The following is a 27,577-nucleotide window of genomic DNA, read 5'->3' as shown; positions in this document are numbered from 1 at the left end:
TTTAAACACAATTTTGTTTGTTTTTGTATGATGTTTGATACCCAATGTCAAATCTGTCTTGTAGAAAAAGCATTGCCTACATGATTAACTTGTATTGCCCCGCTTGCAGCGTGATAAACAAAACCGTTAAATATTGAATATATTATACGCAGAAAACAATACTAGAACACTCAGATCCCGTTTTAATCACTGGAACTGTCACTGCAAGTTTTACACTGTTTCAAGCAACCGTTTGAGCTTCGCTGTTGAGTTATGGACTCCTGCAAATGCTCCCATTATAATCAATGAAGCTGTCAACATTGCAATAAATCTTATTTACTTTGCATCCACTCCTTGCAGAATTTTTTTTTGTCACAAATCCAAAATAATCCTTTTTGCTTTGGTATTAAAGCTTCTGGTGTCAGGTAATGTTTCTTCAGCTCTCGTTTTCATGCGCCACTGCAATCACTTTTTTTAATAATTGTACTGCTCTGCCTGTATATTTATTGTAATCTGGGTCGTATTTTATTACCTTGCATAGTTTTCAAAACTCAGAGCATGTCATGCAACCTGTTCATGTTCAGATCTACCTAATTTGGCTTGCTTCTACCAAACGACAGGTGATTGTGCACCAACAGAGTTTAGAGTTTCATTCATTTGTATGTATAGCCTTTGACATAAACAAGAAAAGATACGGAAAGCTTTTCTCTTCCTTTTTAAACTTTGCCTGTTTATTTTTTATCCTAACAATGCACATGGTTGAGTTAAATACATTCTATTACTTGCATATAGAATTGTATTTTCCTGCTATGGCAGTAGACCTGCAACCCAGCTAACAAAAATATGTTCTAAGAACGTTTTGCCAGTGTTGCCATTAAGTTATAAAAATGTTTCTCTGAACATTCAAAATGTCCCTTTTTAAATATTTTAAAAACGTTTTTTAATAATTTTGCAAACGTTGTGCAGATGTTCTCTGAACTTTCTGAAACAAGCAGTAACATTTAAAAAACTTTAGATAAATATCCAACTAAAATGTTTCAGGAAAAAAAAGATTCCATGAGCAATGTTTTTGTGCTAACAGTTTGAGAACATTATTAAAGTCTAGATAATTTTGAAAGAACATTCTATTAATGTTACTGGAAGAATGTTTGTTCTTAACTTTGAGGGAACCTTGCCAGAACATTAGAACAATCCCTGTTAGCTGGGAACCCATTTTTGGGTCGTGACCCATCAGTTAAACTTACATTGAACTTAGAAAGAAGGAGGGATCTGAGCCAAATCTAAGGACAATCCTAGAACATCCTAGCAACCATCCATTCAACTCAATTCAGGGTTAGTTGGCAAGCTTGAGGGTGTGCAGTAGTGTTCATGATGTTCTAGGTGGTAATCACACATCTAGTTAGTCTGCCTAATATGCAAGAGCAGTTTTTCTATCACTGCTGTGCCATATTTTAGTGTTTTGAGATGCACCAAAGGTTGAACTTCTTAATAATGTGCAGGTCTAAACTTGCTTAGCTTCCAAAGAAAACATGTCGAACATGGCATGGTTGGAACTTGTGTCTTATCATAACAGTACACAAATGCGTATGTGTGAACTGCCTAAGCTGTGCCACTTAAGTCATCTCTGGTCAAGTGCAAAGTTTGAGATAAAGCTAATATGCCAAATTATATTTTAAGGTTCCTATAACATTGATGAAACTGTGTGATGTCAGTTGGCAAGTTGAATTAATTGGGAATACTTAAACAGTTTACATGTTTTTACATAAATACATGAATATAAACCAGTTGTTTTACTTCAATGGTGGGTTTTCATTTTTTATTTTTTTTTTACTCTTTTTTTTTTTTATTTGTTTTGCAGCATTTTTTATATTATTATTTATTATGTACATAAAGTAGCTGTTTTGTAGAGAGAGAGAGAGAGAGTCATGGTCAGAATTATTTTAGCACCCTCAGAAAATATGATCAAAAGAAGGTTTTGAAAGGAAATCTGTATTGTTTATCCTTTTGATCTTTAAAAAAAAAGTAAATAAAAATAAAACAAATCACAAAAATCTAACTTTTCAACTAAATCACATTAGGAATTGTTTTCTTTCTCTAATGCACATTGGCCACAATTATTTGTTGTCCTAGAAATTATTACTTTTACTTTACTTTACTTTTAGCCATTTAGCAGACGCTTTTATCCAAAGCGACTTACAAATAAGAAAAAGTTATTAAAACTAAAAGCTAAAACTCTATAAATACTATATATATACACATTTAAGAAAATAAAAGAAATTAAATAAAAATGACAAATGCATACAACAACATTTCAAAACTAAACATTTAAATGAAAACAAAAAAAATAAGCTAAAAACAATTCAAAATATTAAAAAAGGTATGAGTATAATAATGATTCTAACATAACACTAAGCCAAACACCAAAAAAACAACTACATATGTGTATGTACAGCCACACACATATACATATACATGTACATATATATGAATACATTCAATATATATATATATTATTTCATTTCCATTTTGTATGTTGAAGTACTGAAATAACTCAAATTAAATAAAACTTAATAAAAAACCTATATAGGCATAATAAAAAACTAATAAAATGACAACATTACTACAACTGTAACTAAAACTAAAATAGATAACTAATACAAATCAAACTACATTAGTTTATCAGTAATCCTAAAAAAATAACACTGAGCCAAACACACATGCTAAAATAACAACAACTTACTGACACATAGTAAGAAATAATTATACAAAACTGAAACAGAAGTGAAACAAGTAGTAGGAAAGAGGAGAAATAAAAAGCGATACTTATCCTTTGCCGGTGTCCCTGCCCGGTGGAGTCGCACGGTAGAGTCGATGGTCTTTACACTCTTCGGTCTTCACACGAGGAGGCCTTCACGCGTAAGCTTTTTTATACCCGTCTACCAAAATACTAAATTAATTCAGCTGGACACACTTTCCCACACTTTCCTTATTTTTTCCACAACAAATGGCCAAGCAAGCGCAGACACTGACAAGATACGCGATACAGAACGAGACCAAACGCGATATCAGCACGTCTCCACACAGTAAACGATTTTATTTTTTATTATGAATAAAATCTCTTAAGATCTACATTCCCATTCATATTTGCATTTGTTAGCACACCAGGGTGACTAGGAACATGGAATTATCCAGCCATGACTTCCTGTTGCACAGGAATATAAATATGAGGGAACACAAGGGCCAAATTCTCTTTTATCATCCATCACAATGAGAAAAAACAAAGAATATAGTTCTGATGTGCAGCAACAGATTCAGTGGAAAATTCCCATTTCCACCATCAGGACAATAATTAAGGAGTTCCAATCAACAGGAAATGTTACAAATCTGCCTACTATAGTCTGCGTCTATACTGTCTTAATGCAACTTGAGGAAAATAGTTTGAGTGGCCAAAGACTCTCCAAGGATCACAGCTAGATAATTGCAGAAAATTGTTGAGTCTCCACCTCCTCCCGGCGACCAGGTGATGATGCTGTATTATATCTGCACTGTTGTTTACTTCACTGGTTTGCACTCTATCTGCCATGTGCCTGGTGCTGCTTTATATATTTTTTTACATTTTTTACATTTTACCTTATTTGTATATTTGTATAGTTGTATTTTTATATTTAATCTGTATCTATCTGTATTTATGTTCTACTGTTAGTGTTATCTGTATGCACCAAGGGTCTGAGAGTAACGCAATTTCAATTCTCTGTGTGTATGTGCTGTACATGTGGAAGAATTTACAATAAAGCAGACTTGACTTGACTTGACTTGAGTCTTGGGGTCAGAAAGCCTTATAATGGGCCGTGGTTGGATCTTCCAACAGAACAATGGTCAAAAAGGACCATCAAAATCAACACAAAAACGGATCACTTAGCACAAAACGAAGGTTCTGCCATGGCCGTTCCAGGTCCCTGACCTGAAACCTATAGAAAACTGAAGAGGAGAGAGTATCGACATGGACCGGGGAATCTGAAGCGTCTGGAGTGATTCTGTATGAAGTAATGGTCTCTGATCTCGTGTCATGTGTTCTCAAAACTCATCAGGCATTACAGGAGAGAGATTTTTATTTATTTATTTTGAATAAAATATCAAAATGATTAACAGGGCAGATTTATTTCCACAGGCTTCTTTTTTCATATCTAACTAGGGTGCCAATAATTTTGATACAAACACAACGTTAATCTGAAGTTAAACCTGCCTCCTGGTAGGTTTAATTTAAGCCTCAATTTAGTCCTGAAGTAGCTCTAGTCTTCCTCCAGGAAATCAGGCCGTTGAATTCTGGACTAGACTAAGTCTAAGACTACTTAAAACCATGACAGAGAAAGCAGATTTCTGTTAATCTGGTTTAAAGGGTTATTTTAGTCTAGGACTAGGTTTAATCTCTGTCCGGGAAACCGCCCCCTAATGTATAATGTTAATGTTACAAAAGATTCTATTTCAAATAAATGCTGTTCATTTGAACTTTCTATTCAACAAAGAATCCTGAAAAAAAAGGGAATCACAGTTTCCACAAAATATTAGGCAGCTGCTTTCAGCACGGATAATTATAAGAAATGCTTCTCCTAAAATCTTAAGTTTACCATCTTAAAATAAATTCTGAAGGATCATGGGGGTGAGACTGAAGACTGGAGTGATGGCTGCTGAAAATTCTGCTTTACCATCACAGGAATAAATTACATTTAAAAATATAATAAAATAGAAATGTTATTTTGAATTATAATAATATTTCTTGATATTACTGTTTTTACTATATTTTTGATCAAATATATCCAGACTTGCTGAGCATAAGAGACTTGTTTCAAAAACATAAAAACAAATCTTACCAACCCCAGACTTTTGGAATGGAAGTGTATATAATCACATGACAAAAATTGTATACATTTTGCCAGATTAAGACCGCTGCACATTTTACCCTTTGACACATCTTACCCCACTCTCCTCTACATGTGTGTAATTGTGATATTGTCAAGAGTTAAACTGAGGCAGACTACAAACTTGGCATTTAATGGATAGAACAGTTCCACACTCTTTAACCCTTAGGTCTTGTTGCTAGGCAACAGCTGACAGATTACAGAGGGAATGTCCTGGAATGCTTCTCAAGAAAAGGGGAAGGGTGTGCTGAATAGAATAGACTGTTTACATGTGAAGGGGAGATCCTTTAGCTTCAGTCTGGCTGCTGTGACTCAACCGTCCCTGCTTCCTCCTTTATGTAATTCCAGCCATAGGAATTCATGCGTAATGTCAGTGCGTGCCAGACTGTGGTTCCCTCCCTCACCTCTACCCCTGTATTTATGTTTACCTGGTCTGTCAAGTTCCGCCAGGTGTTCAGAAGGCTAAAATGTACACTAAATGTGTGTGAAATAGATACATAAAAGAAAATCATCTTTATGAAACAGATTTGCAGTGAAATCACAGATTGCAACAGTTGCCATTGAGTTATCAACCTCATAAATAATTTGTCAAACAATACATATTTAATAGTCCGGTTAATAATGAATGCTAGATCCCAGTGATTAAAGTCTGAGGGCCTGTAACCTTTTGTGCATGTGTGTGTGTGTGTGTGTGTGTGTGTGTGTGTGTGTGCTTATCTGATCGTTGTTTCCTTACGGTTATCAAGTCATGCCAGTTTAATTTGTCAGTCAATTTTACAAGTCATTTAGCATATTTACAGAGAAAAAAATGTTTTAATATAGGCAATAAGTCTATTAAATAATATCGACAGATACAGCTTTTGATTTTAATCATTTTAAAATGAAGATTAAATTTTTTTCATTGTTAATTAATTTTAACTAATGGTAACAAATGGAACCTTTTTGTAATGTGTTACCGAATAGGCTTCTAGGTAACACTTTACGAAAACCTTCCTTAGTTAACCTTAGATTAACTAGCATGAACTAACAATGAGCAATACATTTGTTACAATATTTGTGAATCTTTATTAATGTACAGACTTCTAAAATGTTTACTCTTTAACCTTTTTTTTTTCTTTGATGTTGAGGTGAAATATGACTGGGCATGTTCTTGACACACTTTAAGTCTTTAAGAGCTTCCTCCTAATAGTTTTCAAGAAAAAAAAACATTATGTCTACAAGCTAGAGTTCCTATACCTCCAAAACTACTCTTCTCAATGCATGCATTTTTTTTTACTTGTTTTCCAGTAAAAAAATCCATAAACAAGATAATTTTACTTGAAGTAACACTGCATGTGACTTGTTGACAAGTGTATTTTGTTTTACTGCACTGGCAGATTTGTTCACTTATCTTTAACTTGTTTGTGCCTGAAACAAGAAAAAAAAAACTGTCAGTGAATGACATTTATTAATGTACAGACTTCTAAAATGTTTACTCTTTAACCTTTTTTTTTTCTTTGATGTTGAGGTGAAATATGACTGGGCATGTTCTTGAAACACTTTAAGTCTTTAAGAGCTTCCTCCTAATAGTTTTCAAGAAAAAAAAAATTATGTCTACAAGCTAGAGTTCCTATACCTCCAAAACTACTCTTCTCAATGCATGCATTTTTTTTTACTTGTTTTCCAGTAAAAAAATCCATAAACAAGATAATTTTACTTGAAGTAACACTGCATGTGACTTGTTGACAAGTGTATTTTGTTTTACTGCACTGGCAGATTTGTTCACTTATCTTTAACTTGTTTGTGCCTGAAACAAGAAAAAAAAAACTGTCAGTGAATGACAAAATACACTTGTTTTAAAGATATGCTAAATATCTTATTCAGTGTTGCTTCTCAAGTACATTTATCTTGATTCACAGATTTTTAGATATTTTAACCGTACAAGTAAAGGCTGGAATACACTACATGACTTTTAAAATCTGAACAGATTTTTAAAACACTGGGCATCATCCATACTTTGTAAATAGTGACAAAGGAAAACTGGCCAACATACACTACACGACTGAGGATCATACACTACCAGACTTTTATGTTGTTCAGAAACATGTGCCTTGTTGCTAGGAGATGTGCGACAAATGAAAACAACGTGTTCTAAACTCGGCTGAAAATATCAAACATGTTTGTTATCCTCTGACTGGATGGAATCATAGTCTGAAGCAAAAAAATCGGAGTCTGTGACCATCATACACTATGCGATTTTCTATGGAATCTGTCAGCTCAAATCCACAGACTGGCACTGACTTTCGGCAACTAGAGTCAACTTCTCCAGATTGTAAATCGGTGGAAAATCGGGGCAAAAATTAAGTAGTGTATTCCAGGCTAAAGACTAAAATAGTTGTTAAGACCAGGATTTTGGAGTGATCAGTTTACATTGTTCAGTGCTGATCTGGACTTAGCTGGCAAATGATCGTTAGCGGTTTATCATTATTGGCTTTACTTGCCACACTGTTAGATGGATTATAAAAGAGCAGATTACAACAACGACAATCATTCTTTTTTAGCCATTTTAAGAATACAGCCAGGAAACTGTTTTAAATATTTAGAACGGGAGCATTATCTAGTAAAGCATTATTAACTGATTGAAAATGTTTATGCTGGAAGTATGTTAGTGACAATATCATATTTATATAGATCAGAACATAAATTCTTTATTGATGCCTGTACATTTACATTAATTTGACACTGACATTTTGAAATGACTTACAGTGATGTATGCGTTTATCATTATGTGCATTATTCAGATTGTGTTTTCTGCTTTATTCAAAAAGTTTAAAAATGTTTTGCAGAAATCAGCACAGAAAATGTGTGAAAAGTTCAATTATTTCATTTAGGCCTACATGAACTCCATGGGATCCCCAGTAGGGGGTGCTTATTCAGAAATTTGGACTCTTTTAGTGTGTGATATGTATTTTTGACCTAGTTTTATTTCGTATACATAGATTTATGTGTGAATGTCCCCCTTTATTTAACCCCTATCAATAACTGTGACAAATATTAACATATTTATGGGCCAAGCACTGAAGGTGCTTAGACATCTATTGTATCCATCTATTGTTTCTTATTCTTCTTCTTCTGCTCTGGAAGTCTATGGCGAAATTGCTAAATTTGCAATACCAAGTATGACCTGAGGGCACATGAGTAGTTTTGGCACAGCGCCACCTTCTAGTAAAAAGATATAATGCTGCGTTCAAGTCCTCCTGGGACGTTCGTACTTACGAGTTGACAAGTCGTAATTACGACGTCAGGTGCGTTCAAGTCAGTTTAGTCGGCACAAGATGGCGGTGTACCTTCTTTTAATAAATTACAAGAAAATACAACAGGGTCTGCATTTTTTTACTTGGATTTCAGCTGCGTAACAAGAACATGACCAATTTAAGTTTATAGGACAACTAAACTATCAATTTAAACAAAAATTTACCGTCAACTACAGACGTTGCATCCATCGATTCCGCCATGTTTCTCATTGGCACACCCCCAACTCGGAAACCCGGGGCTTAAAGAAAATTTCGAGTTTCTCACTCGTAATAACGACTTTGTGGTGGCGTTCATGTGCGTTCAACTCGTAAATACGATCTATCCGACATGACTTGAACACACCATTATATACTGAAATAATATATAGAGATAATATACTGGTGAAAAGGTATACTTTTTTACCTTTTTGTTTATAATTTAATTAAAATAATTTGGGTTAAGATTTTTTCACAATTTTGAATTTTCCAAAAAAAATCTACTTTTTCGAACTCGTCCTAGACGATGGTTCAAATGTAACCAACATTAGCTCAGATTATCTTCAGAGAATTCTGGCAAAAAGTTATCAAACTTTTTGATATACCAAACCGTTTTTCTAAAGTGTGTTAATGAATTTGACGAAGTTTGTGCAAAAATGGACATGAGGCTATATCTCCGCAACACTTTAGCGGATTCTGACCACGCTTGGTATGTGTTATAACAAGTATGATCTGAGGGAAGATGAGTAGTTTCGGCACAGCACCATCTACTGGTCAAACGATATAAACATTTGACATTCCTGCTTATAACGTCTGACTAGTTTTGTCTCGTTAGATTTGGAAAGGCATACCAAATAGAACGCTACCTAATTTTCCTATGTCAGCCTTTTTGTGCATCAGCCATTTTGAGTTTTGTAGTAAAATGCTGTATCAACAAATGTCTTTAACAAGGTTCTCCAACCCTGCTCTTGGAGAACTACTGCAGAGTTCGGCTTCAACCCTAATGACATACACAAGCTAATCAAGGTGTTCAGGGCTACTTGATTACAGACAGGTGTGTTGAAGCAGGGTTGGAACTTAAGTCTGCAGGAAGGTAGCTCTCCAGGAGCAGGGTCGGAGAACCCGGGTCTTTACTGAGTAATTAAAGACAGCTCCTTAGGCCTTCATTTTACCTTTGTTGTGCTTGGCCCCTTAATTGCTGCTTGAAGCATACCGAATTGAACAGTACCTAATTTTTACTATGTCGGCCATTTTGAGTTTTGTAGTAAAATGCTGTATCAACAAATGTCTTTAACAAGGTTCTCCAACCCTGCTCTTGGAGAACTACTGCAGAGTTCGGCTTCAACCCTAATGACATACACAAGCTAATCAAGGTGTTCAGGGCTACTTGATTACAGACAGGTGTGTTGAAGCAGGGTTGGAACTTAAGTCTGCAGGAAGGTAGCTCTCCAGGAGCAGGGTCGGAGAACCCGGGTCTTTACTGAGTAATTAAAGACAGCTCCTTAGGCCTTCATTTTACCTTTGTTGTGCTTGGCCCCTTAATTGCTGCTTGCAGCTATATTTGTCATTGCTGTTGCTCTTCCTGTTTGGATTTACCAGAGAATTTGTAGTTTTGGTGACTTGAAAACATTAAGAGAGTATTAGATTTTGCTCATTCTGTTCTAACCTTAGGTTGTGAGGTTTATGATCAAGTAACAGTCAAATTGGGCGATTAGGCAAATCTAAGCCGGAAGACAAAATGCTTGGCTCAGGTCCATAATGCAGCTAATCCACCAAGACTCAACATGTACATGATGAAGTTTAAGTACATATGAAGTATAAGTACATTTTACTTGTTGATAGAGTGGTAGTTTCACATTTTGCTTATGTGCAGATATGGCCTAGAACATAATAACATAATAGAAATAAACCTGTGACATGCTTCTCAGACTTCTCAGATGCATGTCAGTGTTGTTACTATTAACATTTATAGTTAATTGAAATAGACTTGAAATAAAAAAAAATGTATATAAATATTATAACTTATTATTTATATAAATATAACAAATATTAGAACTTTAAAAAATGTAAGAAAATAATGAAAATTTGAAATGTTGCCTTGGCAACTAGCTTGAAATAAGTTAAAGTATTAAAATGAAATTGAAATAAAAAAGAAATAGAAATATTTAAAACAAAAGCTAATAAAAATTACAAATTTACAATTGGCTTAAACTACTTAGATTCATGTCAGTGTTGTAAACTTTTATAGTTAATTGAAATATTAGAACTTAGAAATATTAAAATGTAATATTTATGTAAATATATAAATATTTAAACAAAAAATATACAAATAAAAATAACTATATTAAAATTAATTTTAAATTAAAATTACTAAATAAATATTTAAAAAGAATAAAAAAGAATGACAAACTTGCATAATAAAATTGCTAAAAATGGAAAATATACAAACAGAGCTTATTTCAAAACTGTAATAGTATAAATAATGCTAAAACAACACTGATTCATGTCAGCAGACAGAAGCACAAATGTCCTCTATCTCAAGCTCTGAAGATGTACCTCCTTAAAAATATCAGTGTTGGGAAATAAACAGTGACTCCAAGAAGTATTAAGCTGCACTTAAATATGTCTGTGTGACTGCATTAGATCACAAAATATCAAACCACATGGCATCTGTAACAAATGGCACAGCTTTACTCCGCACTAACAGAGCAACAAGTAACTGCCAGTGTAGTTCATCACATTTACTAACTATGAACCTGTTACACTAACATTCGACAATCTGAAAATCTCCAAATACTTGCTGTCTTCATTTTGAACAGTATATCTGTTGTTCTGTAAAATAGTGTGCTATTTAATTGATATCTATTTTGCTATCTAATAAAACGATGAAAGAGATCAAATATGGTTTAATGAAGTTCTCTTTCTTTCTCTCTCTCTCTCCCCCAGTATGCGGTTTTGTGGTCCACAAACGCTGCCATGAGTTTGTTGCTTTCTCCTGCCCTGGAGCCGACAAGGGCCCAGCATCAGATGTAAGTAAAGCCTGTGAGCACACTAGAAAACTCCTGCATCCACCCCCTTTCTGGCTTCTCTTGCGCCATCTTTTCTGATAGTGAAATACACTTCCTTATCAGTTGAAAGAAACTTTTTCCTGTGACTAAGCAGTAAACACACACTCACACACTTATTCATGTATGCACACTGCTTGGTGAGCAGTTTAAATATTTATTCAGTGGCAACTGATTATGTACCGTTTAATGAAGCCTAACACGAATCATGTTCCTCATGTGTTTGCTTGCATTATATATTCACAAGCAAACAGGCAGAGACATCAGTTTTCTCTTCTCTAATCTCTATTTATAACCCCTCTTCCTCCCTATATGTGTAAAAGCAGGCGCACATGCACACTTCCTGTGTTGTGCTTTGTTTCTGTTTGCAGCCAATTATGTTTGTTTTCCGTGAATGATACTGTACTTCACATGTGATATTTGTTGCATCTCTATTGTGTGATGCTGATGTGTAGGAAAGCTTTGATTCTTGACCCTTTCAACCATTGACTCCTCTACAAAAGCTTGAAGAACACTGAGAAGCTGCTGAATAATTAAACCATTAGCTTGATTTTGTTGAATTTGCGCTTGCTGGAATCACTTCAACAAAGGAACAGCAGCAGTCAACATAGCTGAATTTAATTTTTTTTTTAGTAATATTTGCAGTAGATTATTTCTTTGGGTCTCTACATTGGTGCCCCCTAGCTGTAGGAATTTATCATACCATTTCATATAGTGCTGCAATATTCACTACATGGTTTTTTAAATTCCTTCTGGTATATCTTGCTATCAGTTGCAGTGCTTGCTTTTTCAGTATGTGGGTGCAGCTGACCCTTCTCTAAGCTTAAGTTTACTGAACTTCCTATAGGATTGAATGGGTGATTTATGTGAATTTTCATTCAAATGTTCTCAGAAATTGAACAGATATTATTTATACTTGAGCTGGAATGAACTGTGACATTGCAAAGCATTTTTATCTACAATTTTCTATGAATCAGAGATCATAGTTGAGAGAAGACACATTTGAAAGCCATTACAACTGATAACATTAACACAGTATAGTATACTATATATATATTATAGTAAACTGAAACTGAAACCATAAAAACATTTTTATTACTTGAAATAAAATAAATGTTAACTGAAATAAAATATTAAAAAACTTGCAATTATTTTATTTCAGCTAGTTGTCAATGCAACATTCTCATTTTCATTTAGTTTAACTTGATATACTGAAATAACTAAAACAAAATCTGGAATAAAAAGTAATAAAAACTACTAAAATAAAAAATCATAAAAATAAATAAATATTTGAGAAAAGAAACAAATAACAACAACTACAACGACAACAACTAAAAATAAATAAATGTGTATTTATGTTTTTTACTTATTATCTATTGATTTAGCTATTATTAATAATAAATAATTTAGCTATTTATCTAATGATTTATAGATAAATCAATAGATAATAAATAAAGACAAATAACTTCACGTTTACTTAGTTTTTTTCTTTTAACTTAATATCATAAATATAATATAAATAACACAAAATAATGTTACTATTAGTGCTGTCAAACGATTAATCGCATCCAAAATAAATTTAACAATAGCTAATCTGCGCACAGACATCATCCATTTCCAGAAGCAGCCTCTTGAAAGCTCTCATTTAGACATCGCTCCTTTGAGGAGGGCTTGGGTCTGATATGACATGTAGGCAGTGCAGAGTGAGGCCTGTTGACTGAATATTAATGCGGGTCCATGATGAGCCTATTCCACATTCCAGTGCCTCTTCAGACAGATTAGCTGGTGAATAATTGATCGCCGCCATTAGCATCTTGCATCCACAATGTGCTGTTCACATTGAGTGGGACATCGCTTTTGTAGCCGTTTGAAAGAGAAACAATCGCGTAGATTGAGGGAAAACAGCCACAGCTAATTAGTTACAGTACAAAAGAGTCCTCAGCAGCAAGCTTGTCAGCAGAAGTCAGGATTTACATATGTAAATATTTACAGGAATCCATATTTTTTACTTTTTGATCAGATTTGCATGCATAAAAATGTACAAAGAGCAACTTAAATGGATTTACAGATATACACTACTGTTCAAAAGTTTGGGGTTAGTATGATTATTATTTTTAAAAAGGAATTAATGCTTTTATTCAGCAAGGATGCATTAAATTGATCAAAAGTAAAAAGTGATTAATCGCATCCAAAATAAACGTTTTTGTTCACATAGTATATGTGTGTGTACTGTGTATATTTATTATTTATATGTAAATACACACACATGCATGTATATATTTAAGAAAAATATGGTACGTTTATATATTAAATATATTTATATATAATATAATATAAATTATATGAATATAAATATATACATGTAAATACATGTAAATATTTTCTAAATATATACTGTATGTGTGTGTATTTATATATACATAATAAATATACACAGTACACACAGATGTATTATGTAAATAAAAACTTTTATTTTGGATGCGATTAATCGTGATTAATCATTTGACAGCACTAATTACTATATATTCCAAACCTATTTACCAAATATTTCCGCTATAGCTTGCATTGTAACTGCGTCTGTGTTTGCCTCTGTAGTTGAGGTAGTTTCTTATTTTGATAAGAAATATGTTTTTGTGTCACAGGACCCTCGCAGTAAGCATAAGTTCAAGGTACACACATACTCCAGCCCTACCTTCTGTGACCACTGTGGATCTCTACTGTACGGGCTCATACACCAGGGGATGAAATGCGACAGTGAGTCTAAACCTGCACGCACACACATATAGTGTACACACTGAACAATGAAATCCCTCATACAGTGACCTCTGCCGGTTATGACCATGCATTGCATAATGAACTGTTTGATCTACTCATCACTTTGATCCTTTGGAAATAATGCATGAAATGCAAATTTACCTTATTTACATTATGTATGGGACTACAAATCATTGTACTTATATAGGTTTTTATTTTTAACTAATTAAAAGACAACTAAAGTCTGAAAGCTTAAATATAAATATTATATATATTGAAAAATAACATAGATTTTGGGCATATAAAAATATATAGTTGAATCTTTCAGTTTAAACTATTTTATGTGCAGTACATATGTGAATACAGCTGTTAGTGTGGGTGTGATCTTTGTGTCTGAATGTGATTGTGGTTGTGAGAGTGTGTGTCCTGGTGTCTGCTGTGATTGTTTGTGCATTTCTTAGTAAGTAGTGAGTGACAAACAAACGCTGCATGTGTAATGCTGTCAATCTAATTATGTGTGGTTTTCTGCAGCTTGTATGATGAATATTCATAAACGATGCGTGGAAAATGTTCCCAGCTTGTGTGGAACAGACCACACCGAGAGGAGAGGACGGCTGCATATCAGTGCTAGTATCACAACTAATGTTCTCACCGTGACAGGTGAGTTCTCCCACACACACTCATTTTTATATATATTAGTGGAGACATTCCACTGACTTGTATTGTTCTCAGATTAAGCCAGTTTAGCAGTTCACAACACCCTACAGCAGGGATGGGCAACTGGCAACCCATTCAGTGTCTTTTAGTATGGCCCATTTAAATCATATTAGACTTGGATGATCGATTTTAAAATGTTTGAAAAGTAATCCACGGAAAGATTGCTTTCAGTTTATGATGTTAATACTTACTCCAACCAGGAGAGGTTGCTTGTTTCCAGCCGCTCACTGTATTAATTACAGCGTAGTAGGATGTGGATGGGATCAATTTTCCACAAAACGTATTGCAGTCACAGATAAAAAAAAAAATCAAACGTGAAACCAAAGTTTAAACGCACAAGTAAAAATATATTGCACAAAGTAAATCATACTATTATTAAAAATAATAATAAGCATGAATCAAAACTTTAAACACATTTAAAATCATATTGCACAAAACTGAAATATTGATGCAAAATTATCCGACTTGGTTATATTTCTCTGTTTTTTGTGCTCGCAGACATTTTCTGCTCATATTTGTATTTTTTGTATGCTTATGCTGTTTTTTCCCTCTTGTTTCCATGTTCTGCACTTGCTTTTCCAAATGTTGCGGTTTCATGTAAATCAAGGCGGGCTTGAGCGCCATCATTGGTCCACTAGTTCTAGATTGACAGCTCCTCTAGCTAATCAGTCAAAGAGTGGAATTGACGTCACTCCAATGCACCTAATTAGCTGCTGATGCTCAATGTTCACTTGTACAGGTGAAGATGGATAACTGTCAGCTGGGGTAATATCTTTCCATACAGGACACCGTTATATGTGTCTACCTGTCACAGCTGTGCGTCTACCTGGCGATCCGTTACAGTTAAATGAGCCTTCCTAGCGACCCGTCACTGTTATATTCACCTATATTTATTCGCCTACGGTCACATCACAAAAGGCAGCAGCCACTATGAAGTACGTATTAGTTGAAATCTGACAGGAAGTGGTATTTTATGAAGCGCGTTATAGTTGCACTATAATTGCATTTTGATAAAGTGAGAAACACCTTAATAGTGACCATAACCAAATGCTAGTTGTCATATTTTTACATTTGTAGTTTTTCTGCAATCTTTCACTCCCTGTAGGAGGTTGAATAAGTTTCGATGAAGACTGCCCATTCAAGGAATACAGATTTTCGCTGAATGCAATTGCTTGCCTTGTGTTTTTTAACCATTATTTTAAACTTTTTTTTTTTATTGCATTCAATTCCTTATTTGCTTGCCTTTTGTAATAAATCAGAATCAGAAGAGCTTTATTACCAAGTATGTTTGCACACACAAGGAATTTGACTTGATGACAGGAGCTTCCAGTGCAGAAGAAAGTACAGACATAGTGCAGACATACATGATAGTGCAGACATACATAGGAATAACACAGTAGGGATGGAATATAACAATAATATAAGAAAAAAACAGAAATTAAATAATGTACTATATACAGAAATAGAAGTATAGGGAAAAAAAAAATTGTTTTGTAATTGTTTAGATAAATACTTATGTTGTATGCTTATGTGAATATCACAACACTGGGATGTGAGTAATTAACCTTTTTAAATTTAACATAAAAAAAAACGAAACGTATAAAAAATGGAGTGTTTGATAATGTCTAAATATACATTCAAATTGAAAATCTAAAAAAGTAAGCAATTATGACCGGCAATACTTTTAAGAGCAACCAGAGTAGATCTAAATACATATAGGCTCTATTTATTAAACAGCTATACAGGTATCTAGTGGTTAAAACATGGCATTACATATACATATAAAAAAAATCTCTATTTTAACCCTAAAATACTACACTAATTGTAATATAATTAATAAAAATTTTATATTTAAAATGGCCTTTCATGGATCATAATTATTGCACATATTATTTAGTACCAAAAATCTCACAATATTAACTAAATGGATCTGAACTAAAATGTAGTACAGATATTTAATTGATTAAGAGTTACACTTAAGGGACATCCATGTATGTTTTTTTAAGTAATTTTAATAAAAGCTGCTTAAATATTCTAATTTAACTAAGGCTTAATCCTATCTTAAATAAGCCCTGTCTGTGAAACTGGTCCCTAAGATATATTTATATATTCTTTAATTAATATAATAATTGATTGATAATAATTGTTTCAATTAATATAATAACTGATACTTTTGACTTATCCCTTATCTTAAAAATTGTTTATCATTTTATAACATGTTTTGTTTTTGTGAAAACCTGTATCTGAACTGTAAATCATTCTTTTTACAGTCATTTTACAGTTTAATATGTTACCATAGACATCACCCTACGTTGCTCATATGGTATTAATTTTATTTGTGCAGGTCTTAAAAAGGTCTTTAAAAGTCTTAAATTTGATTTTAAAAATCCTGCGGATACCCTGTTATATTATGGTACCATTTGGAGTAACTATTTTTTGAAGAAGCACTTTTTTAACTGTCCTCAGGTTGTGTTGAGAATGTTATGTAGGCCACTAATCAAAAATAGGTCCTCTGTACATTTGTTTGTTACAAATTTACAGACAATGCAATTGAGATGTTTACATGTGCTTGTTAATTAGCATAACTGCACAAGTTTTATAGTTAATAAAATCTTTAAAAACAAATTACATTAATTATACTTTGATTTCCTTCAATAAAAAGGAAATAGAGTAAGACGGTGTAAAAGGGTGTGGATGTGGATTAGTAAACTGGCCCCTTGATATAAAGGAGAAAAAGTGCTGGCCCTCGTCACTATCAAAGTTGCCCATTCCTGACCTACAGTAACAACCACAAAGAACACCCTAGCAACTGTCTAGAATACCCTAGTAACCACATGGCACACATAGTAACCACCCACAAAATACAGTAAATTGTGACAGTAAAGACATTTATAATGTTAAAAAAGATTTCTGTTTCAAATAAATGTTGTTCTTTTAAGCTTTCTATTCATCAAAACAATCCTGAAATCAACATTGATAATAAAAAGAGCAGCAAATCAGCATATTAGAATGATTTCTGAAGGATCATGTGACACTAATGTAATGGCTTCTGAAAGTTCAGCTTTGCCATAAAATCAAATATATTAAAATTTGACAGGTACTTTAAATGTTTTTCTTGTATTTTTGATCAAGTAAATGCAGCCTTGGTGAGCATATGAGACTTCTTTCAAAAACACAATAACAGCTAAAACCAATTTAAATCACCCAAGACCAGCAAACCTTCTTAAGATAGTTTAAGCTGAGGTTTGTTTCCAGCAGAGTTGACTTGCTTAAATCCCATTTTATGTTAAGGAGCGATTTAAACAATAGAATTAGGTATATTTTATAATATTAAATCCTTTGACTTCATTAAAATCTGTTAATTTAGGTGTTACTACATACATAATATAATTGGTTAATGGACAAAGCATTTTACAACCTCATACACCAGTGTGTGGATATTTGGTCCCGACATGGATCAATAAAGATTTTATTGGTTTTAATGAGATACACTTCTGAAAAAAAATCAAAACTGTTAATGCTCCATGCACTGGATTTCAATGTGTCATTTGTGTGATTTTAATTGGTCGGTAGCTTTTTCAAACAAATGCTCTGATAATAATTTACTCACCTTTATGGACTTGAATACAAAGACTGGAGTAGTGAGGAGGGGCTTTGTTCAGAAACTAGAGAACCCATAGCTGTGCTGGTTTTGAATATGTAACGTTATAAGCAAATATGGTCAGTGTTCATTATGCATGTTAGTGGTGTTGTGGGATATATGATATATCAGCAGGGCAGAAAGAAAACTGCTTTTCTAGCTGAAACGTTCAGCCAAGCATGCAGATCAGTACAACAAGAGTACTGAATGGAAATGTTGCAATAATGTTGATGTTTGCATGTTTTTGGCTTAGCTAAAGAGGATTTCTAGGTCTATGTATGGCAAATTTGATTACTCGATTAAAAAAAACACACACACAGCTTGGCAACAAAGTGTTCTGAACGAGTCTGTGTTTTTCTCAGCTCTTTTTGCCTTGGGCAGAAACTGCATCCTCTGGAAACATGAGATCAATCCGCCAACGATCGCCCCACATCCCATTCACACACACCAGCTCACCCATCCATCAGCTCTCTGGAGCTGCATTTAGAGGGCTGAGTATATAGAAAGTTTCATACACTTTGCCATTAATTTATAGCAAACTTACAGATTCTTTCAAATAAATCTGCAGATGACATTGTTAAAATATAGTAATGCACACAGCCTAACAACCGCACCTAAGAACAAACCTTAGCATCCAATTAGCAATTTTGAACAAACTCCAAAACACATGAAACACTCAGCATCATGATAGCAATATTATAGCAACCACACAGAACATGTTAGATGCTGACTAACAACACCCTAGCAACCTCTAGAACAGCCTAGTAACGCCCTAGCAACCACCTATAACACTCTTGCACGTTAGCGCACCCTTGCAACCACTCAGAACACCCTAGAAACTGCCTAGCAATTTAAATTTAATTTGGAAATTTTGTTTAGTGTTGTTAGTTAACTAAAACTATTAAAATAGTTTTGTTAATTGAAATAAAGCTGAAAAATACCTATATATAAATATTATATGAAAACTTTGTTTTATTTCAGTTATTTAACAAGGCATTTTTGCGGCCGCACCGTTCTCAAGCCCGCCCGCCTCCGCTCACTCTAGGCTGCCGCTGACTCTAGGCCTCTGGCCTCCCTCACTCTAGCCTGCCGTGTGTTTCGTAGTGAAAGCGAAACTACTTTTTTTTGGCCTTCCAAAATAGGACACGACTAGAAATCAGTGGTTAAGTTGTATTTACAACACTGTTCCAGAACAGTTCAACCCAAATATTCAGATGTGTCCAGCACATTTTATGGAGGACTGTTTCCTGATCCTGGTAGAGTAGACTACAATGCCAGCTGTTCTGACTCACAGACTGTAAGTACGTTTTTTTATCTTTAAAGAATTTCCCACTGACGACTCAAACGTGAGTTTTGAGCAGTGTAGAGTAGCACTTGTTGTTTGTCATTTCTCCAATCACAAATGTAGACATGGTTTTATGTTTACGCGGTGCGATGCAACGCAACGCGTAAAAAGACAGTATAAGTCATTATAATCCGCAATTATGTCCCCAGTGGATACAACAAATGCCTCGTTTATAATGGGTTTTTTCATGTTTTTGTCTCGTCGCTCCGGCCGGGACATGGCATTCTGTATGGTAAGGGGCGTAACATTTCCGTCACACGCTTGAGGTATTCGGCCAATCACAACGCACTGGATAGCTGGCCAATCAGAGCACATCTCGCTTTTCAGACCGATGAGCTTTGTAAAAATTGATGCATTTCAGAAAGGTGGGGCATAGAGGAGAAACAATAATGTACAGTATGTGGAAAATGTGTTTTTTGAACCGCATAAACACATTTCATTACACCAAATACACAAAATAATGTTCTTTTTAGCAACACCATATGACCCCTTTAAGTTTTAGTAATTTGATGTTCTTTTGTAATTTTTATTAGTTTTTTATATTCTATTTAGCTTTAATTTTATTAAATGTATTTATTATTATTAACTTTTACATATAAATTTTATTTATTTTATTTGCAGAGGCAAGTTTTTTTTTTTATTAAGTAAATATAGAAATATAAATAAAATAGTATAATAGTAAACAGAAGTATTTAAAACAACAGAAACTATAAAAATGACAAAAGCACACAACAAAATTACTAAAACTTAAAATTAAAACTAAAATATAAAAATAAAAGCTAAATTAATATATTAATAAATATTTCAATAGTAACTAAATAAGACTAAAGTAAAACTGGTTTAGTTGCTTTGAAATACAAATTGCACATAAAGGTGTTCCAGTTGAAGTTTTTGAATATGTATGCACATATAATAATACTTTAAAGTCCTTCATTTATTGGTTTTCATGTTTTGTTTTTCTGTAATTTAATTTGTAGTCAAGGAGGCTCGTAACTTGGTGCCAATGGATCCAAACGGTCTGTCAGATCCATATGTGAAGCTTAAATTAATTCCAGACCCAAAGAGCGAGAGCAAGCAGAAGACAAAAACCATCAAGTGCTCCCTCAATCCTACATGGGACGAACACTTCAGCTTGTGAGTGGCTAGTAAACGTAACTGCAATCAAGTGCATTCATTTGTGTGGATGTGGATGTTTCACATGTGCAATGACTGTTACTATCTTCGTGTTACCATAGTAACCTCAGAGATACAGATAAAGACAGGCGTTTGTCAGTGGAGGTGTGGGATTGGGATCTGACCAGCAGAAATGACTTCATGGGGTCGATGTCTTTTGGCATCTCTGAGCTGCAGAAACAAGGTGTCAGTGGATGGTAAGCACTACCAGATACGAGATACCACCTACACATGAGACTTCAGTGCTCGAGTATTGAGACCATCATCTTCATCTGTTTGGATTGTAGGTTTAAGTTGCTGGGCCAAGAGGAAGGGGAGTATTTCAGCGTTCCAGTTCCACCAGATGGAGAGAAGGGCAATGAAGAACTGCGGCAGAAATTTGAGGTGAAATCCACATCACTTTTCATTTTTATTCACACATTTTTTTACTTCTAGCTTTCTTCCCTTTCTGACAATATTCTGATTTTTTTTTAACTCTCCAGAGAGCCAAGATTGGCCCTGGCAATAAGAATACAGATGGCTCTTCAAAGAATGACATCTCTAAATACGATGCCAATGGCAACAAAGACCGCATGAAACTCTCAGACTTCAACTTCATCATGGTGCTGGGCAAAGGCAGCTTTGGCAAGGTAGGACACACCATTCATTCATGTACACATTCTCATTTACACAAACAGCTGTGTTAGTAAAAGGGCTGGTGAAGCTAGCATGTTACCTTTTGAGATTGAGTTTTTTTTTTTATTTGAAAGAAATTAATACTTATAGTGAGCAAGGACACATTACACGGCTCAAAAGTGAGAGTAAAGACATTTATAAGATTTCTATTTCAAATAAATGCTGTTCTTTTGAACTTTCTTTTCATCAAAGACACAAAAATATAAGGCAGCACAACTGTTTTCAACATTGATAATAAAAAGAAATGTTTCTTGAGCAGCAAATCACCCTTTTAGAATGATTTCTGAAGGATCATGTGACACTAAAGACTGAAATAATAATGCTAAAAATTCAGCTTCGCAGTCACAGGAATAAATTTGATTTCCGGATATATTCAAATAGAAAACAGTTATTTTAAATTGCAATAATGTTTCACTTTTCTATGCATTATATAACATTTTACTGTAGCAAATAAACACAGCCTTGATGAGCATAAGAGACTTCTTTCAAAAATATTAAAAAAGCTTTATGACTCCAAACTGATGAATGGAAGTGTATTTTTATTATTTCTAAAAGTATTTAAAATTCTGTTCTTTTTAAAAATAGTCAGAAGTTTGGGAGAAAAAGTGTCCGTATTCAATATTCCATAGCCATACTCTCATTTATCAGTAAATGATTGAAAATTAACGCCACATTTATTTATAAATTAAATACATATGAGATATTAAACAAAAATTGTCATTTGTAGGCTTTAAATTATGTAAATGAATTATAAATTATACATAATTCCGTAATAAATTATTACATTTATTTTAAAATTTAAATGAAAAATTATTAATTCATTATTAAATCATTTTTACCACTATCCCTATGTCAGTATCACAATAATCACGTTCTCCTTTACTCTGTTTTTCTGCAGGTGATGCTTGCTGAACGTAAAGGCTCAGATGAGCTGTACGCAGTGAAGATCTTGAAGAAGGATGTGGTCATTCAGGATGATGATGTGGAATGCACTATGGTGGAGAAGAGAGTTCTCGCTCTCTCTGGCAAACCGCCCTTCCTCACCCACCTCCACTCGTGCTTTCAGACCATGGTACACATCACACTCTCTCTTTACACACACTTTACACACAGATGCACATACACATGAAAAACACATTATAAACCCATAATCAATTGTGTTGTGATTGTTTGTAGGATCGTCTTTACTTTGTGATGGAGTATATCAACGGTGGAGATTTGATGTATCAAATACAACAAGTTGGAAAATTTAAGGAACCCCATGCTGTGTATGTATTCACTCCTAAAAACAAACACAAAACAGTTAAATTATGACAACATTTTTAAATGTTATAATTATACATTTAATAGCACAAAATTGTATTTTAAATTATTATTTTAAAACTGGACTAATGGCTGTTGGAAATGCAGCTTTGCCAGCGCAGGAATAAATTACATATTAATATTTATTAAAATAGAAAACAGTTATTTTAAATTGTAAAAAATTTATTTCAGAAACATTCCAAAATCTTACAGACCCCAAATGTTTTGTGTACAATATATAACTATTTCTGACATTTTATAAAAGCAATTATCATAGTCATCAGTTTGGTTTGTTGATGTGTCAGGTTTTAAGCATTAATGTTCATGCCAACCAACAATACTACTGTTATTTAGATTTATTCATAAGTCAGATCAGTAATTTAACTGGTTTTAATTCTATTTTATTTTTTTTTCAATCAGGTTCTATGCTGCAGAAATTGCCATCGGCTTGTTCTTTCTTCAATCAAAGGGCATTATTTACAGGTGAAATGTTTGTTTGTTTGTTTGTTTGTTTGTTTGTTTGTTTGTTATGTATGTTTGCACTATGACTGTAGGCTAATTTCTGTACTGGAAGCTCCTGACACCAAGACGAATTCCTTGTGTGTGTACACACACTTGGCAATAAAGCTCTTTCTGATTCTGATGAAAATGCAAATTCAATATCTGACAGCAGGTGGTGATTATAGAACACTAGCAGCGTTTCCTGGGTTATTGCTGTACGCAGCGCTGCGCTTATTAACACTCCTTTAATATGTATTTAACGATGGTAAGAGGAAAAAAGAAAATGCCATCGAAACTTTTCTGAAGACAGTCAGTTCTCCTCAGAATTACATCCAGCGTCGGCGCCACGGGGGGGCCTGAGGGAGCCCGGCCCAGCCACCTCGGTCACTGTGCCCCCTCACCTCTGGTGCCGTCTCCGTAGTGGGCGCCCTGATTTTAGTCGGTGAGGCAAGGTACTGCCCTGGGAAGGTTTCCCAGGCTGTTAAATACACAGATTAAAAGCTAAATGTTTTCATTTCGGTTCGTTCTTAGCAAAAAAAAAATTTTTTTTTTCCTTCAGGTTATGCAGAGCGAAATAACAACGGTGCTGCATTTAGAAAGAATTCTTATTAACTTTGCTACATGTTTGTGTTTATCCCGTTCCCCAGTAATCTGAAAATTACTTTCAGAAACATTTTTCTTTTTTTCAATGTTTTTTTCCAAAAAATTGTGCCTGCCCCCTCACTTTGTGCGCTCTGGCGCCGACCCTGGCTCACTAGTTTGGCATAGTGAAGAAATTAGAACACCACAATGCCAGAATTTAACAATCTATTATAATAATACACAAAGTATTATGCATTATTTTTTGTCAATATTCCACTGTGCTGTAAATTGTCCCTAAAGTTAATTTGTGTCAGTTTTAAACTAATTATGAATAATATAAAAAATAATGAAATCGAATCTCATGTTTCGTGATGCATTGCATTATTTATTTATCATACTCAAACTGATGTCAGAGCAAATATTTACTAATATATGTGTATGTTAACTGTTGTTGCTCCCTGGTTTTGTGTAGAGATCTGAAACTGGATAATGTGATGTTGGATGCTGAAGGCCACATTAAGATTGCAGATTTTGGCATGTGCAAAGAGAACATGTTTGATGGGGCCACAACCAAAACCTTCTGTGGCACTCCAGACTACATTGCCCCAGAGGTGTGTGTGGACATATGAGTGTGTTATATTAATTACAGTGAGTCTATGTTAGTGTGCACAAGGCATATATATGTTCTCCTGTGTTACAGATCATTGCATATCAACCGTATGGCAAGTCTGTCGACTGGTGGGCGTATGGAGTTTTACTGTATGAAATGCTGGCAGGACAGGTAAACTAATACTACGCTAACATTCTGGGTCTACATTCAGATTGGATGAGCCATTTTCAGAAGTAATTATGCAATTGTGATAGATGCAATGGTGCTAATGTGCTTCCTCTAGCCCCCTTTTGATGGTGAGGATGAAGATGAGCTTTTCCAGTCCATCATGGAGCATCATGTGTCTTACCCGAAATCCATGTCCAAAGAAGCAGTGGCCATATGCAAGGGGGTAGGCAAATACACAATTTATACATTTTTGTCTATGCTTGCATACATTAACAAACACTGTTACGTTTGCAGCTGATGACCAAGCATCCAGGGAAGCGCCTGGGCTGTGGACCAGAAGGAGAACGAGACATTAAGGAACACGCTTTCTTCCGCTACATGGACTGGGAAAAACTGCAAAGCAAGGAAGTTCAACCCCCCTTCAAACCCAAAGCAGTAAGTAAAAATGTAGCTCTGTGTGTGTGTGGGTGTGTGGGTGTATCAGGTGGGTGCATCCTTTTTACACTTTTCTTTCTCCTAGTACACTGTATTTCAGTTGCAGTGATGGAAATTATTTTCATTTTTAAGTGTTTATTTTTCAAAGAAGATTTGGTGATTGTGGCCAAGATGCAGTGGTTCCAAACTGCTCAGTGCCGGAAGTAATGCGTCACTTCATGCTCTGCTGTTAAACCACAAAGATTATGAAAACACAAATATGTGAGGCAGTAAAGGTTTGGTTTTAGATTAAGACACACAAACACTGCAAACAACAATAATGGAGCATTTTAAGAGTTTAAGCGTTTTTACTGTGTGGATTTTGCGGGTTGTCTCAGGATGTGGATATACAGTGACCCCAAAATATATTTGGACACTTAAACCACACTAAACTGTATACATTGTATTCATTTTAAAGACATATAGCACAATTTTCAACAATAAAACAGTACGTATGCTGTTTCAAGGCCGACCAGCTGCTTTGGCTAAACAATGTGAAGGTGAATAATGGTAATCCACTGCATTTGCATCACTTAAATTAATTCATATTCATGACCCAAGCTGTGCTGCTCTTGGCATATTGAGTTACTTTTGTGTCCTTTTTATTTAATCAAACATACTATGTTTGAGAGCAAAACTGATTATATTGTAATTAAAAAATAAAAGTTCTTGCTAAGAATGTTTTAATTACAAAAATAAAGTAATTGATAACAAAACTCTTGTCATTGCAAATAAATATTCGATGCAGTTCCCACACTTTTCATTCCGCGCCCATATATTTTGTTCTCTGTTCTGCTGTCATTTTTTTGCGGGTCTAAAATCTTTGCTTGCGAGTTTTGCCTATGAGTGAAGCTGCATCTCAGTGGGCGGTAACAATGCACCAGAATGAAAGCCCTGTTTCTATTGCTCACTTTTGCGCTTGGAGCAATAGTTTGGTCACACCCACTGCACGGTCCCAGTTGTTGCATGAAGAGGGTGCGTTTTAACACAGGGCTTAATACACAGTCTAATGTCTTAACAACATTTTTTTTTTTGTTTTTTTACTGTAACAATTTTAATGGACCTTCAACTTAACATATTGCATAATACAGTTGAATGAGTCATTTCAGAGCAGTCTCTCTCAGTCATGTTCAAGGGTGCATTAAATATGACGGCTGCTGACGACATACTATAATGGCCTAGCAAAATCCAAAATTTGACCATATTTCATTGTACCAACCTGCTTTTGTGGACCCAGGATTTACAGTATAATCAGTATAACTCTTCTTTCTGCCCATTTGGCACAGCTCAGCCGTGTTAATTTAATCCTAATATACATTTACCCACCTATTATCAAACGCCTTCCTAGAAAACAAAACATTTTCTTCTTACGTTGTGAATTCTTTTGACAAATTCATTATATATCTATACCTGGTAACAGGTACATTAGCTATAATAGGCTTAAGCTATACAATGAGATTAATAAGGTTTTTTGTTTTCCATAAAATGCACCCAAAAAGACTCATGGCTGTATTAGATCAAAAGGGTGCTTCTACTAAAGACTGAGCAAAGGGTCTGAATACTTAGGACCATGTGATATTTAGTTTTTTTTTTTCATGTTTGAGGCTTTCATTTGTCATTAATTCCTCGTTTGTTTGCTCATGCCATACCATCATTTTCCCATCCCACATCTCTCTTCTCTCGTCTTCTCTACAGTGCGGTCGAGACGCAGAGAACTTTGATCGTTTTTTCACCCGCCATCCTCCCGTCCTGACCCCTCCTGACCAGGAAGTGATTCAAAACTTGGACCAAGAAGAATTTCAGGGCTTCTCATTCAATAATCCAAATTTTGTATCTGTGAAATCCAAGTAGCCAGTTTTAGCCAAGCTCAAAATAGGGACCAATAAGATTACACGTCTTGAAATTACATAGTGTGAATGAGCCAATGAGAGAGTTCAACCAGATGGATGGAGGAATTATTTTTGTTTTCATTTTGATGTGAAACATTACCTAGACATGCCCTAGAGGTTTTAAGAGATTGACTCATTGGGCCACATTCATGAAACATTCGTAAATATAGGAGTAAATTCTGAGTAATTTGCGCGTAAAACGGACTTTCCCGAAAACTCTCCTATGGATTTACAAACGCTTCGTAAACTTCCGATTTGATAGTTAAACATGCGTATGTTAATGAATTCCAATGATTCGTAAATAGGGCGCTCGTGCACACTCATTCACAATTACCATAATCCCCACCTATGAATTACAGCTATGAAAATTGCGTGTCCAGGAATGCAGTGGAATAATTGGTGGCACAGCGTTTTTCCAGCTGAGACGCTTTGATTGCTATAATTTGGAATATCCACGGCAGTAACGCATTACTAGTATCTCATTTTGAAGAATATTACTGAATATAAAAATGCAGTAA

The 27,577-nt window shown here is 34.5% G+C and overlaps 1 protein-coding gene across 1 annotated transcript in view; it reads left to right on the top strand.

The window, feature by feature from the left end:
- Nucleotides 1–27,577, top strand: part of LOC107702530 (protein kinase C beta type-like) — a 33,902-nt gene extending 6,325 nt beyond the window's left edge. Inside the window, exons 3-17 of the mRNA XM_016504879.1 lie at nt 11,111–11,193; nt 13,872–13,983; nt 14,515–14,643; nt 20,663–20,819; nt 20,921–21,055; nt 21,146–21,242; nt 21,341–21,487; nt 22,432–22,605; nt 22,710–22,801; nt 23,256–23,318; nt 24,391–24,529; nt 24,619–24,699; nt 24,812–24,919; nt 24,991–25,131; nt 26,866–27,577. Coding sequence (XP_016360365.1) covers nt 11,111–11,193; nt 13,872–13,983; nt 14,515–14,643; nt 20,663–20,819; nt 20,921–21,055; nt 21,146–21,242; nt 21,341–21,487; nt 22,432–22,605; nt 22,710–22,801; nt 23,256–23,318; nt 24,391–24,529; nt 24,619–24,699; nt 24,812–24,919; nt 24,991–25,131; nt 26,866–27,021 — 1,814 coding nt within the window. The 3' untranslated portion in view covers nt 27,022–27,577. The remainder of the gene's footprint in view (nt 1–11,110; nt 11,194–13,871; nt 13,984–14,514; nt 14,644–20,662; nt 20,820–20,920; nt 21,056–21,145; nt 21,243–21,340; nt 21,488–22,431; nt 22,606–22,709; nt 22,802–23,255; nt 23,319–24,390; nt 24,530–24,618; nt 24,700–24,811; nt 24,920–24,990; nt 25,132–26,865) is intronic.

This window comes from Sinocyclocheilus anshuiensis, unplaced genomic scaffold, assembly GCF_001515605.1.
Source record: "Sinocyclocheilus anshuiensis isolate Anshui unplaced genomic scaffold, SAMN03320099.WGS_v1.1 scaffold218, whole genome shotgun sequence".
Lineage (NCBI taxonomy): Eukaryota > Metazoa > Chordata > Actinopteri > Cypriniformes > Cyprinidae > Sinocyclocheilus > Sinocyclocheilus anshuiensis.
The sequence above is the reverse complement of the archived record's forward strand: the minus strand, read 5'-3'. Positions and strand labels throughout refer to the sequence as shown.